Here is a 13,632-nt window from a genome sequence, read left to right as displayed (position 1 = left end):
TAAAGTATTAGCCAATATCTAGCTTAGTGTCATAAGCCCATCTGATAAGCTACATTTCCAATCCATCTTCTAGGTCATTTCTAAACATGTCAACCCACATCTCAATTCTTTCCCTCCTGGATGATATAAGACTATTTATAAAGTCTCTTTGATGCAGCTATCCAACCAGATGCAAATTTGCCAGATCAAAATCTTGTTTAGTTCACATTTATCCATTTTGCCCACAAAGGTATCAGGGGAAAACCTGTCACATATTTTACTATGATCAAGTTCTGCTACATCCATAGCATTCCCTTCATCTACCAAATTAGTCACTCCATCATAAGAAGAGATTAGTCTGACAGTAATGGTGGCATTTTTCCCCCTAAGTGGTCATAGACATGCTGCTTGACAATCTGTTCTAGCACGTTGCTCAATAAAGTTATTAAATTTGTAGTTTCTGGATTCTCACTCTTCCCCTTTTTGATACTGGGATTGTGTTTACTCTTCTCCAATCTTCTGACACCTCATCAATTCTCCAGATCTGTTCACAGAAGGTGGAAAAAGCAGGAGTAAAAGACACCACAGGTTGGGAGAACATTATGCATTCCTTCAAACTTCCAGCCTCTATCAGAAAGCTGAAGAAGGGATTAACCATATATAAACATACAGACCCATGTTTGGATAACACTGTGGACTATACTTCCATGAGTAAATCAATGGAAAAGCATGGTTTCAAATTGTAGTGCTCTGCCTTAGCCACAATTTTACCCTTGCTCCAGTTTGGATGTTATGTTGGCCCTAACCCCACAATAATTTGGCTGTTTGCCAATGTAATTAGTCTATTGTTTGAACTTACCCACCAAGGTTCATAAACAAAGATGTATAGCTTAACACAATGTGCAACTCCCACTATTCAACAAACATGATTAATACATGGTTGATACAACTTGGTATAATGTATCTAATAAATACTAACATTCTCAATGCAATATGGGTTCATGTTCAGCCAAAATCAAACAAACCTTTTTCAGTGCAGCAGAATGTGTGAACATAGCCACTATTGTTTAAAATCACAGTAGTAATATTCTGCATAGTCCCATTTTCAGGGCCAATATTCATGCTGTTTTTTTTCCCTATATGGGATTCTACAATTTATGTCAATTACCGCATTGTCCTCAATTTTATTTACCTACCAGACCAATGTAACACTGTGAAGCAATCAAGTAGTTTTTTAGTCTTAAGTCACAGCTTTATTATCTCTCTGCACATGGCATCTACACCAACCTATCCAAACTGGGCATGATGAGTCTAAAGAAAACCATGTGCAAAGAACAGGGTTTTAATAACTTTTTTGTTTTATGCCTTTGAGTTAATCTTGACTCCTGGCGACTGCCTGGACAAGGCCTTGCAGTTTTCTTGGCAAGATCTCAGAAGTGGTTTGCTCTGCCTGCTTTCCAGGGCTTGAGAGCCAGTGAATGGCCCAAGATCACCCAGCTGGCTTTGTGCCTAAGGTGGGAATAGAATTCATGGTCTCCCAGTTTCTAGCCTTAAACCAGTACACCAAACTGGCTCTCCTGGACCAGGCAAAACAGTGCCTCCTCAATCAAAGTAATGAAAACTTTATGATCACACAAAAACCTTTCTTGTCAGAAACAGGGAACAACCTTTAATGGTGACAGCATCAGCAGCCCTAACCCTAGCCTGGTGTCCTCACTACTACAGCAAACTGGCTAATAACTTTCATAAGAGTCCAGAAATGAGTGTATATGTGTATGTGTGTTTTAGCAACTTGTCTTGCCCCTAGAGCAGTGTTTCTCAGCCTTGCCAACTTGAAGATGTGTGGACTTCAACTCCCAGAATTCCCCAGCCAGGCTGGGGAATTCTGGGAGTTGAAGTCCACACATCTTCAAGTTGGCAAGGCTGAGAAACACTGCCCTAGAGGATCAACTTCATCTGTCAGAATCTTCTTTTCTATAAAATTGCCCCAGAAAGAAAAGCCTCACCTTTTCTTTCTTTCTGAATGCCATAACAAATAATCTCAGCATGGGTAAAACAATGACTCTCAAAACTGCAAGGTGTGGTCAGAGGGCCTCATCACAAATTAATCAGGCAAGTTGTCTACCTCGAGCAGTCGTGACAAATACAAGCTTAAAAAGGTGTTTTACTTCCCACAAAGGTTAAGTCTCTCTTAAGTTGAGCTTGACTCCTGATGACTTCATGGACACATCCAAACAGGGGTTTTTTTGGTAGCAATACAGAAATGATTTTCTGTTTTTCCAGTTTCCTCATCCAGCAAACAAAGCTGGGATTCCCCTGTAGGTTCTATTTCTAGCAGGGCAAACTCTAGCAGGGCAAACAGCTCTAGCAGAGCTAAAGTCTGCGTAAGGGCTGCTAGAAAAAGGGGCAACCTGTAAATGGCACTGGTGTGTGCTAGCCATGAATCATGTTCCATCAGAGGCAGGTAGGAGCAACTACTGACATCCTAAGTTTCACTGAAAACTAAAGCCTTGATGTGCCTTAGAAAAGCTGATCACTTTTGCTACAGGCCTTTTCCTATTCAATCCAATACTACAAAGTATAACCATTCTTACCCAAGACCATATTCTTCCAGATACCTGATGGTTACTCTTTCACCCAGTGGTTAGTGTTATCTTTCACTGTGCATAAAAATATACATTTTCTGTCCTTGTGAAATACCAAAGCTATAACTGTAGATGTCTTGTGAAATTGTAGACTATGTCTCCTTCCTTATTTATCACCACACTTGACTTCCCATATAGCAATTAAGAATGGCAACCTTTGTACTTAGAGGGAAGTAGATAATTAAGAATCCCGTAAAATTAAAGGCCCAGAAGGCCAAATCCCGAGAGACCAGAAGCACAATGGGATGGTAGGGGAGTTGTCAAGAAAGCACCAAGGGAATTTTATTATGATCTGTATTTCCCATGCTACTCTTTAAAGTGTAAATCAGTGATAGACCAATGCATCTTTCTTCCAGGCCATAAAAGTACATAAGCCTTGTATTCAAGCAGACTACAGTAATCTTACCATGGCACTGTTTGTTCCCATTCTTGAGAATACAGGAGATAGGAAACACCATCCTACCTTTTAAAAAAAAGAATTCAATCTAGAGAGATAAGAATGCTACAAAAAAATCCTATGGTTCTTTCCAGAGCACCATATGCCAATTTGCAGTTTGCCTGATTATGGAAAAAAAGGATACATTCTCAGTTCCTTATCAGTTTTACAGTCAATACTGTAGAGGTCTTTTTTAAGCACAGGTCTAGCAGACATGTCCCACACTGCATGCAATTTAAGAATATGGAAACTGAGGACAGACATGTAATTAACATTCTTTGAACATGTATTCATAAGAAACAGAATCTCAATTGAAGGCAGAATTTCCCAACACTTATGAGGAAACTTTTAATGATGGGTCCCACTTATTTGCATGTTTGATGCTTGACAATTGGCATAAAACACACTGAGGCCCTTTTCTGGGTACAGCGGTTAGATCCGTGATTTAGGAAAAGTTAATTTTCATTGGGGCACTGTATTTATGGGATACCTTCTTCAGGCAGGCAAGTTGGCAACACTTTTATCACTTTGATGAGAGAGTAATACCATTTTCTTCTACAAGATTTAGTAGATATTGCAGCATTTCTACTGTTGACTTCAGATTTTGTGCAACTAGAACTCCCACAGAAAGAAGGCGGCAGCTGACTTTTGCCAGTTCCTCATCTGCCTTGCAACTTTCTATAATCCTGAAAAAGTACTCCAGACAGCTAGATCAGCCTCCAGTGGTAACATAAGGAATTTGGCAGCAACAACAAACTCCTGAACTTCCTCTGATGGAGAGACTGTCATGGGTATCCATGAACAGAAGACAACCCTCTGTAGAAGTACACGTCTGGACCCAGTCTGTGAATAGTTATTTTTTAAAATAAAGTTTTTACAGTATTTTAATTGAACTTTGCTTGTTTGCTTCTTTTTAAGACTCATCTATATTGATGTTTACTTTAGTTTATCAGAAATAGCTTGAATACATACTTTAGATGCCCAAAACATGTACTTCTCCATATTTTTGCAACAGCATTAAGGCTCCCCTGAGGAAACAAGTTACATAACTTAATAGGATTTATGTCTGAGTAAACACATAAAGGATTATAATAAGTTAAAATTTAATTTACTGAAAAAAAAGTAGGGTATACTTTTTGTTATGTTAAAACTAACCATGTCACTAGAAGGTACAGTATTTGAAATAAATGTTTTGGATGTTTGTATACACAAGGCAAAGCAGCACATCTACATTCAAATAAGTTTCTGACATGGGAAAATAAAGCTCTAAATCCATTTCTAGCCTTTAAAAAGGAGTGCATATCTGACAGCAAATATCTGGTTCCTGACCCATGTCATAATCTCCAAATAAATTCACATGTAGTATTTACAAAAATGACTGTTTTTCCTGCTTCATGGTAATTTTGTGCATATCGTGCTCTGGATGCTCCTAATTATTTATATTTATTTATTTATTTATATATATATATATATATATATATACACACACACACACACACACACACACACACACGTATGTATGTATGTATGTATATAAATTTGTCACTGCCCATCTTGTTAAAAAACAATTCTGGGCAGTTTACAGAAAAGATCAATATTAATTAAAAATACAATATAAAAATTTAACAATTTATCCTAAATAAATATTAAATATCTTCCAAGATAATTGATGGTAACTAAAAATTATAAGGCTCGGGGAATGTCATCAGGGCACCAGCCACCCCCAGGGTTGGTTAAAACTCCTCTTGCCCCACACAAGCTGGCAGAGCCAGGTCTTTAATCCTTTCCAGAAAGCCGGGAGGGAAGGGGCCAGACACACTTCTGGGGGGAGATTATTCCAGAGGGTGGGGGCCACGGCAGAGAAGGCTCTCCTCCTGGGCCCCGCCAGCCGACATTCTCTCTCTCCAGTTATATTTTTATTCTAATTTATTTTATAAATAATAAGTAATTTATAATAATTTAATACACCACAAGCATATACACACATATGAAAAACTTCCTTTAATCATGCACGTACACAATCCAAGATCAAACAGTCATCACAAACTGGGCCACTACAAACCTCTTTTTCTCTTCCCCTTTCTGCGCCTTCAAGGACTTTCAAGTTACAAATTGTCTAAGGCTGCTTAACCCAAGCCCTAATTCCACCACCTTTTGCCAGAAAGTCCCAGAGTTAAAATGGAAAAACAAAAACAGGGCTCGAACGAAGAACGCAGGGCCAAAGTTCCTTCAGACCAGCATCTTGCCACAGCTGCCTATCAGGAGCATTCAGCGCGTTCATTATGTAACACAGAAGGGGAATACTAAGACCTGCTCCGTTGTACCTCCCCTCAGAGCAGTCGGGCTCTAAGGCGCAGGGGCAGCGATTCAGGAGAGCAGTACCGTCGGTAGCCCAGCCTTCCACGAGTGTGCCTAAAGTCACCATAACAGCCGCAAATGGGCGGCCACCACACCTGAAGCCACGGAATTCCAGTTGTGCAAACTCTATGCAACGAACTCGGCTTTGCTGCAACCACAGCCGACCTATCTCTGCGGTTCTTTGGAGGAAAAACGCTATACGGTACAGCTGAAAACTCCAATCGCACGTATCGCTAGAAATTTACCACTGGAGGAGGAACAAACATACTAAGACAACTTTCCGTCGGGGCCCCATTCTTCGCCCACGGGCGCGCCCACTCCAAGCAACCACCATCGCTCGACTTGCCCACTCTTTCAACCCCTCCCCCACCGCGCCAAGACCGGCAGAGACGTCGATGAGTCAGCATGCTAGAACGTGATCGTTGCGTCACGATAGGAGGGCGGGGCTAGGCTGAAGCCAGAGCGCCCAGCGTTAGTAGCCCCCGGGGGGAGAAGTGGGCGGCGCCTCCTCTGCTTGACTCGCCTTCTGGGTCCAACTCGGAGCTAAACTCGCTGGAGGGCCAGGATCGCCCCCCCCGCCTTGGAGCGCTCTGTTGGGAAGGGCCTGGGGCAGCCTCTGCCTCCATACGGCCCCTCTCCTCGGCCGCTGCGGAGTCCCTGCCCGCGGGGCGCCGGGTCTCACCTGCGGCATCTCGACCTCCATGGGGACGGGCGCCGGCCACGGCAGCAGCAGCGGCAGCAGCAGCGCGGCGAGTTAAGCTTCGCTCCTCGGCAGCCGCGCTCCCCGTTCCGAGACGAACGAGCTTGCGAGGAAGGCTCCGGATCGGCGGCCGCCGCCCACTGAACTTCTCCGCGCCCAGCCAGCCGCTTTCTCGGCCCCTCTGCTCGTCCTACGTCCCAGGCTGCCGGGAAACCGCCGGCTGCCCCGCCCCGCCTCCTCCCGAGCCACTGGCTGGCCTCGGGAGGAGGAAGGCGGCCGAGGAGCAGCCCCTCCTCCTCTGCGGAGCGGGGATCGCCAGCCTCGGGGCCGGCTCGAAGGAGCGGGGGGCCTCGCCGGGGCCGGGCCGGGCCCTTCCGGTGATGCCCTGCGGCCGCCGTCCTCTCAGTGCCAGCCGGCCGCGGAGGAGGCCACCCGGAGCGTCGGCTGCCCCTGCCTTCGCCCGCTGGCGGTGTTTGGGGAGCAGCCGGAGCCCGTCACCTTGCGGCCAGCCTCGCCACCCCGAGGAGACGGCGGGAGCTGCTCCTTGCAGGGCAAAGCTAATCGAAGTGTCAAGAAACAGCGGGGCCCGGCCGTCTCGCCCGGCGACACGGGCACCCTCCGCTTTTCTTGCTCTCGGGGAAGGCGCGCTGGGTGGGATCGGACTGGCGGGACCGTCCAGAGGGCGCGGGGGGCGAGTCCGCGGCAGCTGCTTTCCCAGGTTCCCCTCCCACACGGGCAGAGGGGCAACTAACCCCTTGGCTGGCTCTTGTCCCTGTCAGACTTCCAGACCCAGTGGAGGGGGCAGCTGCTGCTTGCCCACATGCCTTGCTTTCCTGCCCGGGCTCCATTGCTCACTGGCCCGGTGACCACGGGGGTGAAGAAGGCCGATTCGTGAGTAGAAACGAGTTCTCCTCCGACCCAACAGTAGCTTGGCTGCTTGCACTGAAGGGAACGGAGGCCGGAAGGAGGCAGCGCTGCCAAGGTGCGAGTGAGCTGCCAAGAAGGAAAGGCCTGCCCAGGAGCTGTGGGAGCTGCTGCTGCTGAACAGCTGAGAGGACTTGGCTTTGGAAGGCTCCTGGATGTGGCGCTTGAGCCTCTGAAACAGCCAGTGGATGCTGGTTCCGCTTCTCAAGCAGGTGCTCATCTCTCATCCCAGTGCATAAACTGCACCCCCGCATTCCTTAAAGCTGGAAGGGACATTTTAAAAAAACTTTTGAAATGATGAGTTTCAGAACTGAACTGAAGTAATGCTGCTCGACACGAGCCCTTCCATCATATGGCTCATTCATTGCAAAGAGCTAGATGAGAGCCAGTTTGGTGTGGTGGTGAAAGCACCAGGCTAGAAACCAGGAGACAGTGAGTTCTAGTCCCCCCTTAGGCACAAGGCCAGCTGGGTGACCTCAGGCCAGTCACTCTCTCTCAGCCCTAGGAAGGAAACAAGAGCAAACCACTTCTGAAAAATCCTTGCCGAGAAACAGCAGGGACTTGTCCAGGCAGGCGCCAAGAGTCAACACTGACTTACTTGAAGGCACAAAAAAAGGGAGGGGTAACCTGCCTCCATGGGATGTCAAATAAATCTATCAGCTCTCTTCACATCCCGCATTAAGCCATGACCAGGCTTTGCAAATCACAGTGATGGCTTCCTCAACACACTAAACCGGAACCAGACAAGCCAAGTTATAGCTTAGAAGATATGAGAGCCCAGTCATAGTCCCTCTCACTGGAAGAAGAGCCAGCATAATATAGCGATTCACAATGCTGGCCTAGGTCTCTGGAGATTGTAGTTCAAAACTGAAATCAGTGCTTAGGCTCAGAGATTAATTCCAGCCCGGTTCTTAGCTCTCAAGACTATATCACATAGTTGTGAGAATCCAATCTGACAGTGACCGAAAGAGGGAGGGATGGGGGTAATGTACCCTGCCCTCCTCAATGGAAAGTAGGGATACGGTGTTATAAAAAGCTAAAACAATTTCCTGATTTCCAGAAAACCTTATCACAACTTGTAGAAACAGAAAATTTGAAGAATATTGCAGAATGCTAACAAGCTTTGAGATCTTTATTGCCATGGCAGTGATGTGTATCATAGATGAATCACTTGCATTAGGGAAAAACTGGAGAACATTCGTGGGATTGTTTAATGTAATTTCAAACCATTTTGAGGCCTCCAGACTGCCTGCCAGCTATAGTATACAAACATTTGTAAAATAGTGTACAGTAGAGGGTGTACTAAAAGTCAGGCCCCCCAGACAATTTATTACATACATCAAATGTTTGAGTTGGTTGCCATTTTCTTCTAAACACTTCCTTACTCATTTGACACGTGACCTTTGAACATTCCTAAGCACAGGAACACTTTCTCCAATAATCACAAATTCTAATGTGATGATTTCCTTTAGATCATCTATTGACCTATGGGGCCTGACTTTTGGTATACCCTGTAGCACAAGGTTCCTCAACCTCAGCAACTTTAGGATGGATGGACTTCAACTCCCAGAATTCCCCAGCCAGTATAGCTGGCTGGGGAATTCTGGGAGTTGAAGTCCACCATCTTAAAGTCGCTGAGGTTGAGGAACCCTCCTGTAGTGTATATTACAATAAGTTATACATTATAAGACAATACTACCTAAACCAATAAACACCTTGGAGTGAAATAATACTTAGCACACTTCACAAATGAAATAGATTCCAGTGGGGTAAAGGAGAACAGAGTAGAAACTTAAAAGCCAATCTACTGTGGCATTTTAGGCCATGGAGTTAGCATCATATCAAAGCTTTGGCTATATAACATGTTGGTGATGTGTCTTCAATCATCCACATGTTTAGGGGGTAACGTGGCTTTATGTGAGAGGAAACGCCTTATTGGAATCCATGGGAACCAGGAGAAATTAGTTTGACAACAGGAATTGATAGTGGGGGAAATTGGGGATGAGAACACATGCAAGTATGCACTGCTTTTCCACACACACACCCTTATTACAGGCTTTCTAAAGCCAATTTTGTTTACCTGTAGAGGGAGAGAGAGCATAACTGCATGCCTTCTTGTTTAGCTTGCCTTTTTGACTAAATGTCCTGAAAATTTAGACTGAGTGAACCCAGAGAGTTCTGCGCATGGTGAAATATCACATAACAATCCACTTCAGCGGATTGTCAACAATATCATTGCCAGAAGTTGGTGGAGTAGCAGCACAATAAATGTGGATTGAATTGCAAGTTAGCTATGTACATATTGACCACAGCAAACAGTCACCTGCCAAAACAAAATCAAGATCCTCTCAAGAGGGATTATCAGCTTGTTAATGGGGTTTGAATTAGCCCAGAGGCTCAAAAAGAGGAGATGTGGAGCAACACTTTTTTGTTAAAGCAGTTTAGAAAAAACACTGGACACTTCCATTGCCTGCCTTTGTGTGTGGATCATGTAAGCCTACTAACATTTCTTAAAAGATCAAGAATATCATATTACTTAACAGGGATGGAGAATCTATGGCCCTCCTGATGTTACTGAGCTACAATTCCCACCAGTCCCAGGCAGTGTGACCCATACTGACAGATACTCAGAAGCCTAGTTCGGCAATATCTGGAGAGCCACGAGGCTCTTATTCTCCTATATTACTAATTCCTAAGAAACAAGTTTGGTTTTTTCATTTAAGATATTTGACAAGTTGCATTATCAGTTTAGCTGGAAGAAGTGAATGGCCTATGGCCCGTTGCTCCATAGCTCCATTCTCAGAGGCAAGAAAAGAAACAGCTGCTTGTCTAAAAAGCTGGATCAGGTGGCCTGTGGGAAGCAAATGACCCTCTTCAGCTTATCAAACTTATTTTAATAAGCAGTTATATCCTGGTTAGAATGGCAACTCTCCCTTTTAGATGAAAACTGAAAAATAGTATCTTGGAATCTCGCACTTTGGGAATTCCATGTGTAGGACGTTAGGCAAAGAAAAGCCTGAAGTTACCTGTTCAGGACAGCAGCCTCCTCAAACTGTGTGACAATACCTTGATTTCAGGCCCCTTGATGTAAACTTGTGGACCTGTTTCTCCTCAAGTTATGCTCTTGGATATTTTGAAAATGAATACTGGGTTCATTAGAAGACTGGACAAACAGGAAAGGCGCAGACAAATTCCCTGCTACCTGGGAGGGAAGCCAGACTTCCAGGAAACCAGGTTCAGGAGCCAAACTTTTCTCTAAGACTGTACATTATCTTTTATGTCATTGGCAATGCTCCTTAAGTGTGCAATTATGTTTGACTCCATAGGATCCTTATAGTAATTCTTCATTTATCTAATCAGATACTATTATTTATGTTCACTATCTTTTCTTATCAACTTAGGCATTTTGATTTAAGGCTACTGTAGATCTGGTGCAGATCCAGGTGTAGACTTTTATACAATGGCTTGTGAGCAAGTAGTTTCCTGTTAACATAGTTGCCCTTAGTACTTAGCATAAGTGCCTTACTATTACTAGGGTACTCACTGTTCCAGGGATGGGACACTCCAGAAATATCAGAATATTCCATTTTTTTCCCAGACTCTGCTGATCCAGCTTTTCCAGGGATAAATGGGTAGAAAACTACCAGATCACTAGTGGAGCAGCCAAATTGCTATGGTCCAGAAGAAAATTGAATGTTCCAGTATTCCCCAGAATATCTTGTTTTTAAAACAATAAGTGTTTCACAGAAATCTTTGACAAATAGGGCCCAATATAATCCTATGATCTATCATGTTGCCTACATATGTAGTTATATATTAGCATATCAGTGGCTCAGTCAGGTAGATATTGTATAAATAAATAAATAACTTTATTGCGGTCATTAACCAGCACAATTGTATCAAACTACAATGTATAAATCAAAGTAGCAATTGCCATCATATTTGCCCAAGGATGTCATTACCCAGGATCCTCCAACAATTCTAATGTTGGGATTCCTTCTCCCCCCCCCCCCCCGATTTGAGTGAATAGAGCAGTGTTTCTCAACCTTGGCAACTTGAAGAGTGGACTTCAACTCCCAGAATTCCCCAGCCAGGATGCTGGCTGGGGAATTCTGGGAGTTGAAGTCCGCCCATCTTCAAGCTGCCAAGGTTGAGAAACACTGGAATAGAGTGATACAGGGAGTAGCTGTTCCCACTACCAGCTTTACAAATGACTCTGGACTTACACTAATCTCTATAGTCAGGGACACAACATAAAGGAGTCATAGTGACAAGGAACTGGGTTGTAGCAGAAGTCATGACTCCTTTGTGGACAGAAGTAGAGTAGACATTGTAAGTATGGAGATGTTGGAGATTGTAGAAGAATAGAGAAAGAGCCTCCCTGGATTTCTGCAAAGACAGAGGACCTATTAGAATAGTCTGCCCCATGTGCCTGGTGGGTTTGGAGAGTTCCAGAGGGTTTCTTGGGATTCTCTTGACAATTTGTAGGGCAATTCTGTCTCATCCTTGGTAATCTCTAGTATATGGAGGCAACTGTAGTGTTGGACAAGATTGCCCTACGTGGCTTTTCTCCAACTGCCCATCTCAAGCAGCTCCACTTTGCAAGGAGATGAAGCAACTGAAAAGATGCCTAGAGCAACTGTTGTATAAAACCAGAAGTGAACACAACTGGAGCACTGGTACAAACTTGGATTTGAGACTACTCTGGCAATAAGAATGGCAAAGCTTCAAAGCTTCTCCACACCTTCGTTGGGTGGCAGGAGGCTCTGTTTTGAGTGACTTAGACCTTTGGGGGTAAGGTTGGATGAGGCAAAGTGCCCGCAGCCATCCAGATCATTTGGGGGGTTTCTTGTAGGTAAAATAGTTTGTATTTCCTCTGCTTGGATGCCAGTTCTGCATTTCCAAGTGAGATAAGTGGGGCAGCATCTTGTGTTATGATACTTTTGAGCTTATGGAACCTGAGGAAGAAAAAAGGGTTTATTACACTTTCATTACAAGCATTTATATGGCCACGCAACTCAAACAATGTGACTCTAGGTGGCATACAACGAAGTAAACAACAGAGAAGAAAATAAAGACAAATCCATACATCATTAAAATAACCCAAATGTGTAAAATGGTGAACTAACAAAATTGATTAAAACGGCCAATAGGGAATTCCCCTCAACTAGAGCCAAATGTCTGGGGAAAGAGCCAGGTCTTAACTCCCTTTCTAAAGGCCATCAGGGTCAGGGCCTATTGTATATTGGGGGGTCTCTAGTATGAGCTCTATCACATGTAGGCTTCATGCATGTCTTGCTGGCTCCTTTGGGTGCCAGGATGGGACATGGGTGGCTAGATTGAGGTGGTTAGTACTTCTTTTCTTTGAGGGAAGTTCATCCTCTCCTGAAGAGACCATCTCTTGATCCAGCCATCAAGCAAATCTTTATTATGGTCAAAGACCAGCATAAGGAGGGAGGGCTATAGTCAATTTAAAAAGCATAGAAAATACATCAGAAAAATAATAAAAAGCTAAAAGATATAAAACAGTATATATCTAAAAGGAATCTTTTTTTATGAGAACTTTATTAAGTTATAAAAAGCATAAAGGTAAAAGAAAACAAAAACTAATAATTGGGGAGAAAAGTAGAGACCAAGAGAATTAGAGAAAGTATACAAAAGTGATGCAAAATAAAGAAAAGGGAAGAAAAAAAATTACAAAAAGAATAACTTCTGACCTCTTATACAGTAGATATAGATAAATCGTATCATAATTTCTTACTCTAAAACTACAACTTAACATATCTATTTTGTATAACCTATTAATTTAACTAATCATCAAATCCATATTTCATAATTTCATTTTTTCCTGTCTCCTGCAAAAAAGTCCAAAAGGGGCTTCCAATTGGCATTAAAGTTACTCAATGTTTTTTTTTCTCTAAGCAAGGCCGTCAATTTTGCTATCTCAGCTAACTCCATCTTCACTATCCATTCTTCCATTGTAGGTAATGTTGAGTCTTTCCACCTCTGAGCATATAAAAGTCTAGCTGCAGTTATCATATATAAAAACAAGGGTCCATGAGCTTTTTCCAATTGTTAATCCATCAGTCCCAAAATGAAAGTCCTTGGTTTTGACTGTATGTTAACCTTCAAAATCTTCTGAATTAATATATGAATTTGGGTCCAAAATTTTTTAGCTTTATTACATGTCCACCAAAGGTGATAAAAAGTCCCTTTTGTTCACATTTGCAACATATGTTTGAAACCCCTTTGTACATTTTTGATAGTCTTTATGATGACAAATACCATATACATCAATCTAAAAGGGTTCTAAAGGAAAAATTATGAAAAGCTAGAAGATATAAAAAATATACCTATTAAAACAGAAAGTATATATAAAAAACAAGAGTCTTAAAAGAATCTAAAAAGAGGGATAGGAGCATTAGATGGGTGTAGGGGGGCAGAAAGGTTAGTATGTGGTAGACAATATCTGTTAAATTACAAAGCACTCTAGTATGACGAACTAAATGCTTATTTAGATTAATTTATGGCACAGGTCACCATCTGACAAATTTTAATCGCTGCTGCGCAGAATCTGGCAACATTATTGG

General features: G+C 43.1%; 1 protein-coding gene across 3 annotated transcripts in view; it reads right to left on the bottom strand.

Moving 5' to 3' along the window:
* Positions 1-6,552, bottom strand: part of NFE2L2 (NFE2 like bZIP transcription factor 2) — a 29,902-nt gene extending 23,350 nt beyond the window's left edge. The window contains exon 1 of one of the 3 annotated variants that reach the window (XM_007424606.4): positions 6,101-6,552. In XM_007424606.4, coding sequence (XP_007424668.2) covers positions 6,101-6,121 — 21 coding nt within the window. In that variant the 5' untranslated portion in view covers positions 6,122-6,552. Of the gene's footprint in view, positions 1-5,663; positions 5,820-6,100 lie in introns of those variants that run through there. The other 2 variants (XM_007424605.4, XM_025164335.2) reach the window with 2 other exon arrangements.
* Positions 6,553-13,632: the final 7,080 nt, after the last annotated feature.

Source organism: Python bivittatus, unplaced genomic scaffold, assembly GCF_059951505.1.
Source record: "Python bivittatus isolate LINGU-HERP-01145 unplaced genomic scaffold, Pbiv_v1 ctg000200_np1212, whole genome shotgun sequence".
Lineage (NCBI taxonomy): Eukaryota > Metazoa > Chordata > Lepidosauria > Squamata > Pythonidae > Python > Python bivittatus.
The sequence above is the reverse complement of the archived record's forward strand: the minus strand, read 5'-3'. Positions and strand labels throughout refer to the sequence as shown.